The 18,931-nt window shown below is 52.9% G+C and overlaps 1 protein-coding gene across 1 annotated transcript in view; it reads left to right on the top strand.

Moving 5' to 3' along the window:
• The first annotated feature begins 323 nt into the window (after nucleotides 1–323).
• The window catches only part of ZNF423 (zinc finger protein 423), a 327,316-nt gene continuing 308,708 nt past the window's right edge, over nucleotides 324–18,931 (top strand). The window contains exon 1 of the mRNA XM_032611804.1: nucleotides 324–519. Within this exon, the coding sequence (XP_032467695.1) occupies nucleotides 480–519 (40 nt within the window). The 5' untranslated portion in view covers nucleotides 324–479. The remainder of the gene's footprint in view (nucleotides 520–18,931) is intronic.

The following is an 18,931-nucleotide window of genomic DNA, read 5'->3' as shown; positions in this document are numbered from 1 at the left end:
GGAGGAGGAGAAGGAGGAGGAGGGTGAGGGTGGCGGTGGGGTGGGGGAGGGAGGGAGGGAGGGGGCCGCAGGGGCCGGGGGCCGGCGGGGGGTGGGGAGGAGGAGGGGGGCGGCTTTTTTTTTTTTTTTTTTTTTTTTTTGCATAACTCGGCTCGGCCGAGTGGCCTCCGGACTCCCCGCGCCGCTGGGACCGCTGCTGGGACCGCGAGCCCCCGGCTGCCGCATTGCAACAGGCAGGGCCCCGGCGCGCCCCCCGGGCCTCCCCCCGCCCCGGAGCGGCCTCGGCCGGCCCGGGCCGCCCCCCCCAGGGAGGCCGCCCCGGACCTGCGATCCGCTCCCCACAGCTGCCGACCCGGCTGCAAAAAAAAAAGTTTCCGAGAGGCAGGAGGAGGAGAAGGGGGAGAAGGGTAGCCCGGAGCGGCGGGGGGCGGCGGGGGGAGCCGGCCGCGGAGGGCGACGGAGCGCCGGGAGCCCCGGACATGTCCAGGCGGAAGCAGGCGAAGCCGCGCTCGGTGAAAGGTGAGCGAGCGAGGCCCGGCGGAGGCGCGAGCGAGCAAGGAGGGAGGGAGCGAGGGAGGAGGGACCGGCGAGCGGGCGGGCGGCCTGGGACCCGAGCGAGCGAGCGGAGAGGAGGAGGAGGAGGCGGAGGAGGCGGAGGCGGAGGCGGAGGAGGAGGAAGAGGAGGGGGAGGAGGAAGCCGCGAGCCGGAGGCGGAGGCAGTGGAGGTGGAGGGGGGCATACCGCGGACACCCTACCCGCCCGGACCCTCTCCGGGCCCGGCGCCGCCGCCCGCGGGGGACCCGGGCCTGGGGGCGCCGCTGAGGGGCCCTCGCTGCTCCCTCTTTGCGGGCCCCGGGCCCACGTGGCCAATCAAGGGGTGCGGGCCCGACTTGGCGGGGATTGCGAATCTCGGCGGCGGCGGCGGCGGCGGCGGCGGGCGGGCGGGCGGCGGGAGGAAGGAAGAGGCGGTGAGGATGGGCGCCCAGGAGGCCGGTAGCTCCGAGGCCGCTCTCGCTGGGCCCCGGGCCTTGCCGCCTTTCCTCTGTCCACGCCTTGTCGCCCCGGGAAGCCGAGGGCGGCGGGCGTTGCTTGCGCGCGCCCCGGGCCCCGGCCCTGGCCGCCGGGCGCCCCCTCCCCGCCCCCTGCCCAGGCCGCCCTCCCGGCACGGGCCCCCATACTTCCTGCCTCCTCCACCGAGGCCAACCGGGCCGGGAGCCTCCGTCAGGAGTTCATTGTCTGCGCAGCGCCGGCGGGACGCTGGTCCCCAGGGGAGCGCAGCGGCTGCCTTGCGCGCCCCTCCGCGGAGAGCTCCCGCGACCCGACCCCGGGCACCCACACCCTCGTCACCTAGGCTGGCTTCCCGTTTCAGGTCCCCGGAGTGCACACGTTTGTGAGGACACACAGCCCCACATCCCCCTCTTCTTGTCCTTGTCTCTCATTACTATTTCTACCGAGCGCCCGCGGGCCGAGCGGGGCCCTGGAGAGCAGAGGCTCCGGGGAGATGCCGCATGAAGGCAACTGAGCCCCTCCCCTGTCCTCTCCCCACCCGCTGCCCTCTCCTGGCCTCGTCTGCTGCTTTGTCCCCATTCCAGTCTCCCCCGGGTGGGTGCCCGGCCTCCCCCGTCCCCCGCGCTGGGAGATGACAGAGGAGGGACAGGATGAGAGCCGCTACGTCTCTGGAGCCAAAAGTCCCTAGGCCCTTGTCCTCTCCCAATTCCCTTGATGACCTCTGGCCCGAGCCCAGTTCTGCTCTGAAAAGTTCATTTCCTGGAGGCCTGCGCGGGAAGGCGCAGGGGCCCCTGCTCCCTTCCTGCCAGCCTTGCTCCTGGCTGGAATGGCTGGGACTGCATCTGGCAAGGAGGGTCTTGAGACACCCGCCATTGCTTTCCTTCCAAAGTCCCAGGAGATCGCGGGCACTCGGTTCAGCAGAGATTCTCCCTGTCATCTTAGAAGCGGACCAACTCAGTCCAAACTCAGCAGCCCGCTTGCTCCCTTTCCTCTTTTTCCTTGAGATAAGTTGGTGTTGTTCCCCTCACTCTGGCAGGCATCCCGGTCCTGGGTAGCCTGACCTGTTCCACAGAACTGGAGGGTCTAGAGGGTGTTCTGGTTGAAACCAAAATGGAGACCTCAGTAAGGGGACAGGAAAACGCTAGATGTTTGTCCTTTAGCTGAATGGAAGGATTCTCGGCTTGAAATAATGTTTGATTTCTTTTCTCTTTCCTTGGCTCACTGCTCACTCCTTCAAGAGCCACTTAAGGTGGCCCAGAGGAAAATGTACAATTGGAGTCTCTGGTTGGAAAAACAGTTTTATCCAACTTGGGCAGTTGATTTTGAGTTAAATCTACGTATAGAAACAGATTTTTCATAGAGGAAGATGCAGAGCTTACCTACCTCTAACTCGAACCCATGCCTCCATACCTCTTTCTTTTAGAAGGCGAGGCACAGAAAGCAAAGGTAGAGCAATTTGCCGGGAACGGATGGGTGGGTGTTTCAGAGTTGCTGGAACCTAATTCTAAAACCACTCTGTGTATCTCTGAGAAAGACTCAAGAGTCAGTCTTCAACCTTTCATGGAATGAGCTTGGACATGATTTTTAATGAACGTCTGTTTCTCTCAATGTGTATATGTACATGTATAGCAGAGAATTCAAACTAATTGATGGGGGGAAGACAGCAAAGTGGGAACAAGACTAGTGTAGGCATTTTGAGAAGCGTAGTAAATATCAACCACACAGCGCCTTGCCTTTCGGCCCTTGGAGTGTGAGATCCTCTGTTTCTTCTCCCGATTCTTTGCATTTTCCAAAAGCAGCTCCAGCCCTTGTCTCTCACCATTTTGCCATTTATTCAGTTTACTGGGGTGAACAGGGTGGAGATGCCGCCACTTAAGGGGGAGGAATTAAGAGAGAAGATAATTTGAATAGATAAGAGTTACAGCAGGTGATGGATTTATTGCTTTTCAAGAACTGCCTCCCCTCCCCCCCTTTCTCAAGCAATATTCAAGTGTGTGCTTGAGTGTGGACAGCTCCTTATCAAGTATTTAAAATGACAAGGTCTTCACCTTTAAAGATGCTTCTTAAGGAACAGTGGTACCTTTTAAATTTTATTTTATTTTGCCTCCACTGCTGTGTGTCAGGGCTAACGTAGAGGCATTGTGGACTTCCCCAGTCCGCACATTATATGTTGTGAAAGTTGCTTGGCTGTATAGTTCGTAATTGATCTTGCAAATGTGAAAAGCCCATAGCAGGAAGGAAAGACAGAAGTGTAACAATTTCTAGTGGATGCTCAGAAAGTGTGATTTGCAAGCAGGGCATGACAGGTCTTAGTGGGGACATCTCACCTCCCACTCAGAGACACAACCTCCCTTCTGGAGTGGGGTCACTTGTCCCCTCTGGATGTTTGTCTTTCTTTGGAAAACCCAGCTCCCAGGGTGGACACCCAACAAATAGAGAAGGGTGCTAGGCAGTAGGGCAGCGGGGAGAATAGCCTCGTTGGTTGTCAGAAGCCTTGTGATTTAAAGAAAAAAGAACCACACACACCCAAAAAAATATCAGTGTTACAAAAGTCACATTTTCTGACCGATTTCTCCCTCCCGACACCATCCTCTCCCTTTCTGTTTCCTGGTGGTGTGGTGTGGCTGTTGTGAGATGATTTGTTCCCTTTGATAATCTCGGCCTCATTCTCCGGGGTTGTTCCCATCACATCTCACTGATGTTATTTTGGCTGATGATATCAGGTGGTTTGTTAACCTACTCCCTTTACCCACACTGCCTCCTCAGATCCACAAAACAGCCTCTCCATTTATATGGAAAATTAATACATCTTTTTTCCCAGGCTCAGCTTAAAACTTTTGAATAATTGGTAATACTGTTGATTTCCTCCATCCAGCAACTGCCTGCTAATTAGACTTCTTAATGATAATTAGCACTCAGGCCGTGTCCATGGACCCGCCAACCACAACATCCCAAAACTACCCCCAGTGACTTCTCTGTGCTCCCCTTCCCTTCTCTGTCTTCCTCTCCCACCAGCCCATAGCTCCTCCAAAGTCCATCTTACAAATTTGTTGGTCTAGGGACTTGGAAACGGTGTAGTTTGCCACTGCTCGTGTTTCCATGGAAATAATTGAGCTGTAATAAAAAGAGGCATCTGAGGTTACAGGTTTCTTGATTCAGCTGAGACCGCATACAGGTGTAAATTGTCCAGATTTGTTTGGCTAAACGTACATGATCTTGTAGGAAGGGCAAAACAAATCCTTTATAGGTTCTTTAGCTTTCTATGTGGATTGGGGCAGCTAACATTTAATCCCCCCCTTCCTCAATTAAGTCACCAACTCCCAGCTTTGGGAGGACCTGTCTCACTCTAGAAAACATCCTTTATGTCTAGTAATTACTGTTTAGATTCTTCCACTTGTTTCCTTGCAAAAACTTAATAAGCAATAAGATAACTACGTGTCTTGGACAGGAGGACCCTGCTAAACGTTTAACCATAAGGTGCTAGGTGTGCATCGCACGAAAGGTGCAAAATGCCGGTGACTTTACAGTCACGAAGTAATTGCGTAGAACCATCCTGGCACTGTTGTGGCCTGCTACAGCATGTTAACAGAGGAGGGGGAGGGGGAGGGGGAAAGTGGAGTGCAGCATCTGATACAGCGTTCCTAGCTGGAGACTAAAACTGCAGGTCTGGTTCAGTCTAATAGAAAGTTGCAATAATTGCTGTATCGGTAGCCAGCTCTTAAGCTGGTGGCTGTGGAATTCTTCCCCTGATGTAGGATTTAATAGTCTGGCAATTAGATGCATTGATTTCTCTTAACTGTTCATTTGGATGTGTAAACGAAAGAAACCTGCCACCGATGGAGACAGGCCGCCTGGCTCTTGGAACAAGGCTGATTTAGGAGGTGGTGGTAGGAGAATGGATATTTCAAGGCAGTGTTGGGGCCAGTTCCCTCTTCTTTTAAAATTTCAGCCCATTTTGCAGTAAAGTGAATAGCACCTGTTTTTCAGATACTGTTTAAAAATAAGGTGTCCAGTTCTGTCTGAAAAGTAAAAGCATCCTTTTCTGCAAACGTGTATGGAGTAATGTTTCTGTCTTTGAGTGACGGGACTCACTTGCGTATTTTCGGCAGATGGTCTGTTAGGTACCAGAGGGAAAAGTCACAAAACACCTTGGCTCCAAGTTCCAGGGGGACCTTTTGCCAGAAATGGAGTTAGTTCTCTCTCCCCCTCCTAGAGGCCTGGGGTCACCTAGACCACAGTGGCTCTGTCAAGCCCTGAAGAGGTGTGGGGACATGATATCTTGGACCCCTTGGCAGCTGGTGGGCTACGTGACTTCAGTGGCTTGGAGAGTGGGTAGGTCATAAACGTTAGCACCTCTTAACTCGCTGCTCCTGGACATGCAGGTTTCTGTAAGCGTCACTAACTTCTGACATGCAGGCATCTAAAACTGTCTTGATGGTGTGCAAGCAGAGGAAGGCTAGCCCTATCTTGGCCCTATCTTTTTTTTTTTTTTTTTTTTAACGGAGGTAGATGTGTGGGTTTAGTTAACTCTTTGTTTGCCCGAGGTTAAAATGGACTTACCTTTCCTGGACCTTGTCCATGGTACACTGGTATTTGCAAAGAATATTATCTTCACGTCTCGAAAATGTTTGCAGTAGATATCAGGGTTCCTTTCTGATCTGAGGGTCCAGGGTAATTACAACAGAATGCCTTGAAAACTGTTAGTGGGCTCCCCGTTACTGTGGGTAGCTGGGGAAAACCTTGATACACCTTGGTTGGTGGATTTGACAGTTTCTGCAAATTCCTGCATGTTAGTTGGTAATCAGGGTAGTTTTGCACCCAAAATGGACTAATTAAGCCTGGATTGGTTATATACCGATTGAAGTTTTTGGCGCCGTCAGCTCCCTCTGACTGTGGGAGAGGGTAGGGTGGAGTGGAGCGGGGGAAATGCTGGTGGAAACTTTTGATACATCGCTTACCTGCCGGGGATCGGGGGTTGTACACTCAGTAAATAAAAATACTTTACCTCTTTCAAGGAGCGCCAATTAGCTGATTGCTCCGTGTGGCAGTCTTTAAGGAGAACGCTGTTTTACCTATCTTCTTTTACAAAGGTTTGATTTTTAATGTCTTGTGAAAAGGATTCTCTTTGTCTTGATTGCTGTCAGGAATAAAAGCATGATGGTAATATCCCTTTGAAAGCTATTGTATTGTCAGCCCTGGCTGACAGCGGGAGGGCCTCCCAGTGTTTTAGATTAGTGCTGTGAAAACACTGACATTTTCTTTGTTACATTGCTGTTGTTCTACTTGCAAAGTCAATTACACAATGTCAGAGCTCAGTTCCGAGTTGACTTTGGAACCAGCAATGTCTTTTCATTCTCTTCTGAAAGATATAATTTACCTTTGTTGTTGTTGTTTTGTTTTCTTTTTCTCTCTCTTTTTTGACCTGCTTCCCTCTGGTGACCACCGCCTCTGCCCCCTAAGAGTCAACGTGTTAGCTAGGCAAACACACTCTGGTTTTAATCGTGGCAAGTCAGATTCAAAGGCTGCTACATCATTATCTCAGAATTCTTCTGCTCATTCACATTTCAGTGGCTTCTTCTTGATACAGTGACTACAGCAGCCAAGATACATAAAAAACCCATCAAATGAGATTACGGTGTTGATAATCTCTTATCAAGTGGGTTGCTCTGGATTTGGGGTCCGGAAGGTTGGCAAATTCCAGGTTTTCTTTCTTTTGTTTTTTCCTGACCCGGGCTGAACCAAGTTCCTGGGTTGATGGTACCCCCCAGCAAATAGTTCTTTGCTGTAGAAGATTTATAAACATTCTAATCTCAGAGGCCAGGCCTGGTGAGTTTTAGGCTTAGAATCTTGGATGACATCGTGGTAGGATAGAAGGGTCTCATAAGAGGACCTTGTAACCCACCCTTCTCCCACTGCAGACAGCCAGTGCGAAATTATAAGGCTCTCTAAGGTACCTTTACTGGGTGCCCTTGAACTCAGGAGTGATTTTCATTCCTGTCTTAAGTGTGTGAAATCCTGCTGCCGAAGGGGAGGCAAGCTTGACATGTCCAAAACTGAGAATGGTCAGGGTGGGTGTTTTTATTTATGTCCCTCCCCCTCCATCCCTGCCTTCTCCAGGAAGAGAAAACCAGAAATTCCTTAGCTCTCTGAACCTGGCTGCCAAAGAGGCAGCCACCTGAGAGCGGACAGAACTCGGGGCAAGGAGACTTCTGCCACTGACTCCAGATGACAAGGACGCTTCAGGAAGCTCCGGCTGAGGACACTAATTGTGGGCCCCCAAAGTTGTTATTATGAACTGCCAGACAAGAGCCCGTGTTCACCAGCAATTTGTCAGGACTAATTTTGTTTTTCTCCAATAATTGAAAATTAATGTCTTGAAGTGAAAGCAGATGTTCATGTCATCTTCTGAATTGGGATATAAAATGGGGCTCTGTAGATGCGCTCGCTAATTTAACAGTAATTTCCCTCTCGCAGCTAATGGGGGTGTTGGGCTGACGCTACCTGAGGCCGGGGTTGGGAGGTGAGAGCATCGGCTGTACCAGTTGTGCTGTCTGTGGTGGCGGGAGCATTCGTTTTGGAGGGAGAGCAGGGTAAATAAAAGTATTTCCTGGGGCTATGAAACCTGGAGAATTCGTTAATTTGAATACTCATTCGTGCAAGAGATATTTATTGAGATGATTCAAGGCTTTATGCTGGAAAAGGTGAGGGAACCTTGGTTTGGGAAGAGAGTGGATTCCTACAGGTTAGAGGATCCTCGGCGCTGGGTTCGTTACCTTCACCTGGAGTGAAGCTGGTTAAAATTGTGGATTCCTGGGTCCAGATCCTGGAGATACTCACCCAGCTGGTCTGGGGAGGGGTTCAGAGCTCTTCATTTTTTTCCCCCTTTAAAAAAAATTGAGGTAAGGTATACATAATGTGAAATTTACCATCTTAACCATTTTTAAGTGTCCAGTTCAGTGGACATAGTTGATAGTTGTGCAGCCGTCACCACTGTGAACTTTCATTTTTAGCCAACGCCCAGGTGGTGGTGGGTTGGGCGTGGTCTTAGCCCATCGTCCTTGGAGGAGGCCATCCAGTTCAAGACCTCCATTTTCTAGGGAGAGATGAGAAACAGAGGCTCCGAAGATGAAGTGACTTGGAGAGCTGGTGATGCTTTTCCTAGCTCTGGTGAGAGAGGGGAGACGGAGTGCCCGAAGTCCGGGCAGGGCAGATTAAGGCTCCATCAGGGCTGGTGGGCTGGGGGCTGGGCAGGAGGGGTGCTTGGGAGCTGTTGAGTCATCTGGTGACCACTGTGAGGATGAGAACATTTGTTCTGTCTCCTTGAGGGGCACCGTTCCTCTGGAGACTGAGACTGGCAGGTGTGAGGTTGCCCTGTGGCCCTCACACCTGCCCGCCAGGACCCAGATAGCCCCTCTGACCTACCCAGCCCTGCACACTTCAGGCTGGTTTGTCTGTGATGGGGAAGGGGAGGGACAGCTGTTGTGAAATGGTCACGTTGTTGCCTTGATTTCCAGTCTCAGATTGCCCACCACCTCTGGCCCGCAGGTCTGGGTGCTGCAGACGCTTATACTGTTCTCCTTGGAGGTACCATTTTCTCCCCCGTTTTTTTTTTTTTTTTTTCCTGAAATTGAAATTTGCCCTTTCGTTATCTGGGCATGAATTATTTTTTGCAGCGTTGTCATTCGCTATCCTGCTGTGAGGTTTATCTCTTCTGTTGATCCTAATTAAATAAAACATACTGTCCACCTAACTCCTGTTGCACTGAATTTTACCTGCCTGAGACAGAGTGATGGCCATCTGGGCTTGGTTAGGGAGCAGGGCATGGCTGGATAAGGGAGCTGGGATGGTAGTGGCTGTCACATCCTGGCTGGATGTACCCCCTTGGCCTGGGGACTGCAGGACCTCGTGGCCACCAGCAACATACAGCATATTTCTGGTTCCTGAACCTGAGATATCGCTTTGTCCCTAGCCCCATGGGGCTGCAGGTCTGAACTGGGGGAGAGGAAAGACAATCACCAGCTCCAGGGAGTCCCCAGGGAGAGGGTGAGGGAGGAGAGGCAGGCTCCCAGGGCAGGGGGATGGAAAGAGGGAGCAGGCTCCTGTCGCCTGGGATGGAGGCTGCAGAGAGCGCTGGGTTCTCTGGGGAGCCGTGTCCCTGTCCCCTATCCCTTCAGGGAGAGAGGGACCAGCTAGGGGCCTGGCACACATGTTGGGAAGACTCTACTATTTTTGCCTTTGAACTTCTCGGGATCCTGAAAATCCCACGTTGAAGAGAAACCTTGGAGGCCACTTCCTTCAGACTTCTTGGAGTGTGTTTACGGCATCCTTATTTCCATCCAGCCTGGACTCACACACTTTCTGTCTCGGGGAGCTCACGACCTCTATGGCACACCTGTGCATTTTCAGTTTGAATTTCACATGTTCTTCTTTCTGTGAAGCTGCCGTCCGCCTCCTGTAATTTAGGTGCATTGGTTCTGGGTCTGCCTCCTGGGGCAACAGGGAGTAACTCAAATCTCCAGTGCTCAGAGCAGCCCTGTTGAGAGTTGGCAAAACTGGCCTTGCTCTGCTTGTCCAGGGGGAGGGTTTCTTTATATAGGATGCAGTCAGCCTGGTGGGCTTCCAGGACGCCACTGTCATTCGCAGATGACCTTGACTTGGGCTTCTGGGTCCTTGTGTTGAAAAAGGATTTGTTAGGTGAATGAGTAAGTGTGTAAACTGTTGAGGGAATAAATGAACAGGTGGACAAGTGAATGAGTGAATAGTGAACAAATGATGGGTTAACGACTGGCTGAATTCCTAGATGAATGAGTCAATTAGTGAGTGGGTGAACTGATAGGGAGCACAGATCATCTTTATGCGTGACTTGGGCTCATAGCTGACATCTCTGGTGGTCTCTCCTGCCCCCCCTTCCCCTCCCCCAGTCTCTATTCTGTTCAGGAGGTGGGACATGCTCTCTCTGGAGGACTGGGAACCCTCATGCCCCTTGGGGTTGGGATGCTTTGCACCCATTCTCCCCCTTTATCCTCAGCCCAGATAGGGGCAGGGGTGTGTGTAGTACTCTCTGCTATGAGATTGTAGCTAGTTTATTGAAGCTACCGTGCCAAGCGTTGTGCTGGATTGTAAAACATTGTTTTCAAATGATAAAAGCAATATGAGATTTTCATACTAACTTTAAATAAAACAGAACTTTCAATTGAGTAAAGTCCCTTCCTCTCCCCCCTTCCTGCCACAATCCCGAGGGGGCTTCAAAGTGGACATATTTGACCCAGCTTGGTGCTGGCCAGGACTCTGCAGTCCAGCCTCCATTAAGCGACCTTCAGGACCTTCTGCATCTTTCAGGGATGGTTTGCCCTTCAATAGCACTAGGAGTGAGGGATGGGTTGGGAGAAGCAAGGAGGAAGGAGAAAAATGGGATGTGTTTGTGGGGAAAACTGCCAATAAAATAAAACTCAGTGTAAAAAAGAAAGACCCCCTACTCACTGAAGGTCTGAGTCAACATTGATTTATTTCTCTGGAAGGGAGGGTTGCGGTTTGGAGGAAGCATGCTCTGTGATCTTGGGCAGGACAGCTCCCACTGTGGGCCTCGGTTTTCCTGTCTGTGAAATGGGATGGAACTGGTTGGGTTGGCTATCTGTCTTAGATGGTTTAAGATGTTAATTCCTGGAACATAGGAATGGGAAAGCACAAGATGCTTTGGCTTTAAAATAATACAGACTAGAAAGATGTTGTCAGATACTTTCAAGGTACTTTTTAAAGTGACGGGTCCGCAGAGTGAGAACACTGAAGTGGCAGATGTGGGGGATCCGCTAGCAGGGCAGCTGGATCCTCCCTGGCTCCCCCGGCCCTTTTGAGGATCGAGGGGAACACTGGATAAGAGAAAACATGTCAAGGGCTTGACTGTGATGTCGGTATCTTTTCACATGTCTGACAGTTCAGTCTGAGGTGTCCCTGGCTCTTTTGGCCCCAGGGCCTTGGCCAAGCATCCTTGGGGCAAGCCCCCCGATGCTCCTCTAATCCAGGGGCAACGTGGGTGGAGAATGTCCAGGTCCTACATACGCCCATCCAGAGTCGCCATCATGGCCGGCCCTGATTGTGGGGAGGATATGGAGGGTCTATGCCAGGCCCTGCCTTCAGCTCCTCCCACCTGTCCCCCCCCGCAACCCCGTCAGTTCTCACAACAGATCTCTGACTTATCTTCTGGGCCTCAGTTTCATGGATGCTCCCACTGAGGCCCAGAAGTACCTTGCCCAAAGTCACATGACTGGAGGGGCAGAGCTGGGATTAGCCCAGGGCTGGTCCAACTCCGGAGCCTGAGTCAATAGCCATTCCCTTTACCTATAACAGCCCAAGGGACCCGAAAAGATAACAGAGAAACTCATGCTCTCTCCAGGGGCTGGAGGAGTGCCTGGACCCTGGGCTGGGAGAGAGGGTCATAAGTGAAGGCACAGGAGGTCTGTCCTGCTCCACCACCCATCTGTGTTCTCCTTTTGGGCTGTCCATATCTGCATCTTAAAAAAAAACGACTTACACATCTTAAAAAATAATTTAATCTCTCCCCTTTCTCCCCCAGGGATGAGCACTGTTATCCACAGTTATTTTCCTCCCAGACCTCTTCTGTGGTGGATTTACACAAAAACATATGTATAGACACCCATGCATACATAATTTTAAACCTAGATAATATCGTATAGTGCTTGACTACACTTTCTCTTATTTGCTATTTTCGTAAAAGAGTGTTTCCCATCTTGGTTACACATTAGTATCATCTTAGCACTTAAAGAAATAACATTACCTGGGCCCCACCATGGACCAAATAATCCAAACTCTTTGAGGATGGGGCCCTAGGTGACTTTTTTTTTTTTTTTTTTTTTAAAGCTTCCCGGGTACTTCGACTGTGCAGCCAGGGTTAAAAACCATTAGTGTAGGAGACATCATCATGTTAGTGTTACAGACGACTCCACTTCTGTAGCCATAATGCTGTAGAATGGGTGTACCAGCATTTATACACAGTCCTCTACTGATGGACATTTAGTCATTCACTGTTATACACAAGGATGCAGGGAGCGTCCTTGTTTATAAATCTTTGTGTTTCTTAGGCTAGATTCCTAGAAGTGGAGTTATTAGGTCAAAGGTTAGACACATACAATTTGAAGGATATTTCCAAATTGCCCTGCACAAAGGGTGTACCTTCAGTAATAGTGTGGGAATGCATGTTTCTCCTAATCCTTGCCCACATGATGCATTCCTTTTCTCTTTTCTTCCCCTTTTCTTCCTCCTCCTCCTCCTTTCCCCCCTTTTCCTTTTCGCCAATCTGGCAGGCAAGAAACAGCTCATTGTTTTAATTTGTACTTTCCTGATTGCTGGTGAGGTTGACCATTTTTCTTATCTTTATAGAACATTTTTATTTCTTCTTTAGAAAGGGGAACTGAACTGCACTCTGAATGTGGAGCTTGGGGGTGTGGGCGACACTTTCCCTCAACTAGTCCTTTAGCCATGCTCTTCTCCCTTCCATCCATCGTCCATCCATTCACCCACCTATCATCCGTCCATCATCCGTCCTCCACTGATCACCTGTCCATCCGTCATTCATCATCCATCCATCCATCCATCTGTCGTTCATCCATCCTTCTCTCCCTTCCCCTCTTCTCCCTGCCCTTTCCTTCCTTTCCATCCATCCATCCGTATCCTGAGTATCTTACCCAGGTGAGTATCTTCGCCTGGGCTCCAAGGAGGATGTAGAGATGAACCAAAGGGCGGCCATGCCCTCAGGAAGCCCACAGTCTGGAGAGGACATACAACCCTAACCACAGGGCCCAAGATAGAGGTGCAGGTTGAAGGCTGAGAGAGGTTGGAGGGGTTCCCTTGATAGGGGGAATCAGGCAAGGCCTGGAAGAGGGGGTAATGTTTGATTTTGTCCAGAAAGATGGAATCACAACACCCAGAGCAGCTAACGTTTAATGAGCCCCCCTGGATGCAGGCACCGGAGTGTGCATTTTTCAGGCTGTATCTCATCTCCTCTTGACACTCACTTCTCACTGCTCAGGTGGCGGCCTTAGACTTTTTTTTTTTTCCCCCACAAGAAATAACAGATCTTAGAGAATCCTTAGCTGAACTCCCTTGTCATGTGAATGGTCAGACTTTCCCAGAAGGGCAAATCAGATGTCCAAGGTCATGACCTTGTGGCAGAATTGTGCCTGGGGGCAGGGCAAGGATGAGTTGGGGGGGATCTTGCTGCTGCCACTGACCCTGGCCAGGGTCTGTCTTGGGAACATCCTGAACCCTACCCCCCAAGCTGTGGGGGTGTGTGGGGGAATTCTGAACAGGCAGACCTGGACTCCCACTTCTTTTTTTTTTTTTTTGCGGTACGCGGGCCTCTCACTGTTGTGGCCTCTCCCGTTGCGGAGCACAGGCTCTGGACGCGCAGGCTCAGCGGCCATGGCTTACGGGCGCAGCCGCTCCGCGTCATGTGGGATCTTCCCGGACCGGGGCACGAACTCGTGTCCCCTGCATCGGCAGGCGGACTCTTAACCACTGCGCCACCAGGGAAGCCCTGGACTCCCATTTCTTACCCACCCACTTCCTCCTCATGTTACCGGTGAGCCTCAGCTTCATGTTCTATGAAATGGGGGCTCCCTCCCAGGAGAGGTGTGAGAAAGAGCTTTGTAAAACTGAAACGGCCATCCGGAGGCTTGGGCTGCTCACACTTTGGAGCAGCCTGACTTTGCCATTCTCTCTCTCTCTCTCTCACCTGTACATTTGTGCTTTGAATGCAGTGCCAGAGGAAAATGCTTGGGAAAAACCTAGCTTTTAATCTGTCACCTGCTGGGATCGCCCTACCCCCCCGCCCCGAGGTGCCAGGTTGTGCAAGAGGTTTCTGCATCCCTCATTCTCCCCACCTCACCAAGGACTGCTGTCTTTCTAAAGGGGGGCGCACTGGCCAGGCACAGGGAAGCGGATTGTGTGGGCTGGCGTATGCCCCAGATGGGTGTGAATGTGTGTGTATGTGTGCCTGTGTGCATACATATGTGAGTCTGTGCATGTGTGTATGAGCTCGAGTTCGTCTGCGTGTGCACATGTATGCATGCATGTGTGCATGTGCACGGATGTACACGTGTGAGCGCCAGCCTCCATGGGGAAGAGGCTCTTGTCATTACTTGCATGATTCAGACCATCAGTAGGCGGGTAGAGAAAATGCACATGGATGGTAGACTTTGTGAATTTAGTTTATACCCATTCATTGAGGTAATTTTGGAGCACCTACTACACACCAAGCACTATGCTAGACTTGACTTTGCTAAAACAAAGAAGCAAGTCCTTTCTCCGTGCTAAGATCCAGTTGACATCTGTAAAGTCATGACTGTGAGGGTGAGAAATGAGTTTATATTCTTGTTTCCCAAAATGTATTCCAGGATTTCGTTGATGTTCCACCAAAAGGATAAAAAATATTTTCTGTGGCCAAACACATTTGGCAACCACTGTGTTAAACAGAGTTAGCAGTTTTTAAAACTTTTAGGGCTTCTCAGAGTCTTTCAGATGCTAATATGGGATTCTTTCAGACCTGTTAATAGTTTCTGATTTTCAAACTTACTTGATCACTTGTCAGGGAATCCCATGACCTGGGTACAGTTCAGGTTTCTAGCCTTTGAAGGTCTACTATCATTACTGGTTTGCTCATTCATTGATATGTTTATTTATTCAGCTTATACGTTTATTGAGCACCTACTATGTGCCAGGCACTCTTCGAGGTGCTGAGGCCACAACAGTGAACAGACAGAAGTTTATTCTAGTGGTGAAGAGAGGCCATCTACAAGTACATGAGTCATCTACAAGTACATGAGTCAATAACATAATTTCTGAGAAACAAAGCAGGTCCTGGGATAGGCAGGGAGTGGTGGGGAAGGCTGTCCAGCCCGGGCCATCTGGGATGTGACACTTAAGCCCAGGGTGATGGGGGATTGGTCATGAGGGGAGCTGCGGGCTGGAAGCCTTTGCATTTGGTGCTTTGGAGGGGCTGGGCTATGTGGGAGGTGGGGGTCCTTACCTGGGCCTCTGCCTTCTCAGCTGGGAGGACACACCACTGGTCCAGCCCTCTGTGGTTTCTAAAGCACAGTCAGGGCGCAGAGAGATGCTTCTCCGGGTGGTGAGTCAGTCTTATGGGGCTCTTTCTGAGCACCACCTGGCAGAGCCCCTGCCTGTCCCGGTCACTGCCGGGTCCCCAGTGCCTGGCACCGGACCCACATTCCCATCCCCATCTGACAGATGGGAAAATGAGGCCAGGAGGCTCCCACAGCCCATTCCCTCAGAGGCCCAGCCCAGAATCCAGCGCTTTTCCAAGCCAGGGCTGTGACCCGAGGCTGATGGGGTGGGGAGTGCAGAAACTTATAGGACGGGAGGTGGGATTTGGGGGCGTCAAGGACCCTCCTGGGGTTTGTCTGCAGAGTTGCCCGGTGTGATCTGGGTCCCAGGAGATGAGGGAAGGGGAACGGAGAAGTGGTGGGGAAGGGGGAAGAGGTCAAGGTCAGTGGGAGAGGGCGAGGCCATCCGGGAGATCCGAGGTTGGGGAAGCGGCGGGAGAACAGATGGGGAGGGGCATGGGCGAGGGACCTTGGGGCCCGTCCCGCCCAGCGAGCCAGGCCGGCCGGCCGGGCGCTTGGGAACGCGGCCCCTCCCCGGGCCCTCGTCTGCCCGCCCCGCGGGGCGGCCCCAGGACCCCTTTGAGGCGGCTGTCCTGGGAACGCGTCGGGCCGCCCCCCGCCCGGGAGGGCTCCATGGCTGCGGCGCAATAACTCAGGCCCGGGTTTGGGCACAAAGCGGCCGCGGCGGGGGGCTGGCTGGGAAGGCTCGGGCTGCGGCGCTCGCTTGCGCTGTCCGGGTGGGGCCGGGGCTTGTTCTGCACCGCGGGCCGCCTCGCCGCCCGCCCCTCGGAGTCTGGGGCTGAACGCGCCCAGCTGGCGCCCCCAGAACTACTGAGTCCTCGGCCCAGAGCCGGGGGGCGGGGGGTGGGGTGGGGGGCGGGGGGTGGGGGGGGGCGGGCAGGAGGCGGCGGCTGCGTCTAGCCCACAGCCGGGTGCCGGCCGGTGGGTGGGCTGCGGCCCCCGCTGGCCAGATGTGCGCCTTGGGAGGGGAGCCCGGTGCCGACTGGAGCGGTGATTAGCCCGCAGCTTTGGGGCGGGGCTGGGAGAGGGCAGTTGACCACAGTAGGGCCGGTCCCTGAGTGGATACAAATACAAAATAAATGTCCTCGATTGCTTTTGCGCACTTCACATATAAGCTTCACAGCAGCCCTATGAGGTAGGTACTGTGATTACCCCCGTTTCACAGAGGAGGAAACTGAGGCACACGGTGGCAAAACGAATTGCTCAGTGTCTCACAGCTGGGACCAGGGAGGATTTGAACGCAGACACTCTGACCCCGGAGTCGCGCTTTGCCCCTGCTTGGCGCCCAGGCGCACATGTATGGGGATTATGGGCGTGGGAGTGCAATTCTGAGTTTATTTGTATCTGTATATGTTCAAGAAATTACAGACGGAAGATTTACAAACAGATCTAGTGATTCTGGGTTTGCCACTTAAAATTCACTCACTCGGGCTTCCCTGGTGGCGCAGTGGTTGAGAGTCCGCCTGCCGATGCAGGGGACACAGGTTCGTGCCCCGGTCCGGGAAGATCCCGCATGCCGCAGAGCGGCTGAGCCCGTGAGCCATGGCCGCTGAGCCTGCGTGTCCGGAGCCTGTGCTCCGCAACGGGAGAGGCCACAGCAGTGAGAGGCCCGCATACCGCAAAAAAAAAAAAAAAAAATTCACTCACTCATTCGTTCACCGAATGGGTACTTCCCGACTTCATCCGTTCCCTGGATGCATATTTCTGATTCTGTGCTAGATCTTATTGTTGGGTGCACAGTGACAAGTGGAAAAAGCTGCGTCCCTGCCTTCACGGAGCTTGAAGTTTAGTCGCGGGCAGGGTAGCGAGCCTGACGATGAAGAGTGAACTGTTACGCTAACGTGCAGGTGGGATGGCCCGCAGGTCCTTTCTGGGGAGTCCTGGGGCAGGCCCCTGGACCTCAAACTTGAAAACCCTGGAGGTTTGCACAACCTCTGAGCGCAGAGTGGTTCCAGAGGTTCTCACGGGCACCTCCAAGTACCCAGGGAGTAGGTTGGGGGGGTTCCCTCCTCATTTTCCAGATGAGAAAGGGGGACCCAGAGAAGCCCACAGCCTGGCCTTGGTTCACACTACACATACGTAGCAGAGTTGGTGTCCACTTGTTAGGCTTCTCATTTCCAAGGTCCCCGTGTCCCATAGACAGGGGTCCTGACCCCCAGGTCCCGGCTCACTAGGGCCTAGGGCTTCCTCTGCACACCGTTAGGGTTGGAGGTGGAGGGTAGGCCCTGATGCCCCGTCACTGGCACTGAAATCCCTGAGCTATCCCTATCCCTCTGACCTCCAGTCAGGCCAGTGAGAAGACAGCAGCCCTCAAGCGCCTACTGTATCCACAGTTCAGTCTGAACTGGGAATCGGAATGGGCTTTATTCTGAATTTCGTGTCTCCATGGCCTCAGAATACCCATTGCTCAGGCTTGCCCTGGGAGCTCAAGGCTTGTTGTAGGTTCCGGGTCTGAGCTTTGGGTAAGGCTTAGCCTATCCTCAGACCTCTCTGTTCATTTTGTCATTTTGTTAGGAGAGTTCCAAGTCCGCTCTGCTCTGTGGACAGAGGTTTGGCCCGGGCCACAGGGATGGCAGGAGGGGATCATATTTATTGAGGCTTGGTGCTTGCTGAGTGCTTTGTGCATATCTCATGAATCCCCCCAACAGCCCTGTGAAGCTGGTACCATACACTTGCCATCCTTCAGGTGAGGAAGCATCCAGGGTCAGCCTGAGGTCCAAGGTCACATGTCACAACCAGGCTGCCTGACACCATGTGCCCACCCAAGTCACTCCCAGAGCCACCTTCTGTACTCCTAGTAGACAAACGGCCTCCCCTCCCCCAGGAGCCAGGCTGGGAGACAGACCCATAAACAGTGATGAACTCTGAGGCTGGTAACACCATGTTCCCCCTGAGGACCCAGCCGGTGGCCAAGTCCGCACTCCCCCACTCCCCTCCCCTCCTCCTGCCTGCCTGGGCCTACTCCTCAAGTTCAGCTGGGGGAGAAGCAGCTTGGACAGGCTGGGGTGGGAGGACGAGGCCAGGCCCTTGGGACATTCGGGGTGGCTGGCGGACAGAGCTGTACCTGCTTCCTGGGTTCTTAGGAACTGCACAGCCAGGCCAGCCTCTCTGTTCTGCTAGGTGGGAGGTGCTTACTTGATGCATTTAGGGTGGGGAGTCCTCCCTTCTACTGTCCCCCACCCCACCCCCAGGCCCCAAGAGTCCAGCTGGCTCAGCCCAGGAATCTTGGATGTGGTGGTTTGGGGTGGGTGGCCTTGCGGAGGGAACTCAAAGATTTAAAGGGCCCTGTCCTCTGGGCCTCGCTCTGTTTCCATGCAAACTGCCCCTTAAGCCCAGGACATGGCCGGTGAGCCTGCATCTTCCTGCCCACCAACATTTTCCCTGAAGCTTGGGTTTGAACCCAGGGCAGGAGCCCCTCCAGGGCTGGGTTTCCAGGCAGCCCTTCAGCTGACGCCCACCTTGGCCAAGAGGCCCAGGAGCGGCAGCTCTTCCCCTCCCTCCTGAAGTCCCTCTCCCTGGGCACCGACCCTCTGCATTCCCTGCCCTCCACCCCCTCCTGCGCAGGCTTCCTGGAACCCAGGGACCCTGGAGGTTTCTGGACCATATCGAGTTGCCTGGGTGGTTGTTTCCTTTTTTTTTTTTTTGGGCCATGCTGGGTGGAGGAGCTGGGAGAGAAGCCGGTGATTGGGCCAGGGCCAGCCAGGGGTGGAGGCCGACTAGAGTCTGTGTTTCCCAAGGTCGAGCTGTGTTCCCCCAGCCCCTACCTC

This window comes from Phocoena sinus, chromosome 19, assembly GCF_008692025.1.
Source record: "Phocoena sinus isolate mPhoSin1 chromosome 19, mPhoSin1.pri, whole genome shotgun sequence".
Classification (NCBI taxonomy): Eukaryota; Metazoa; Chordata; class Mammalia; order Artiodactyla; family Phocoenidae; genus Phocoena; species Phocoena sinus.
The sequence above is the reverse complement of the archived record's forward strand: the minus strand, read 5'-3'. Positions and strand labels throughout refer to the sequence as shown.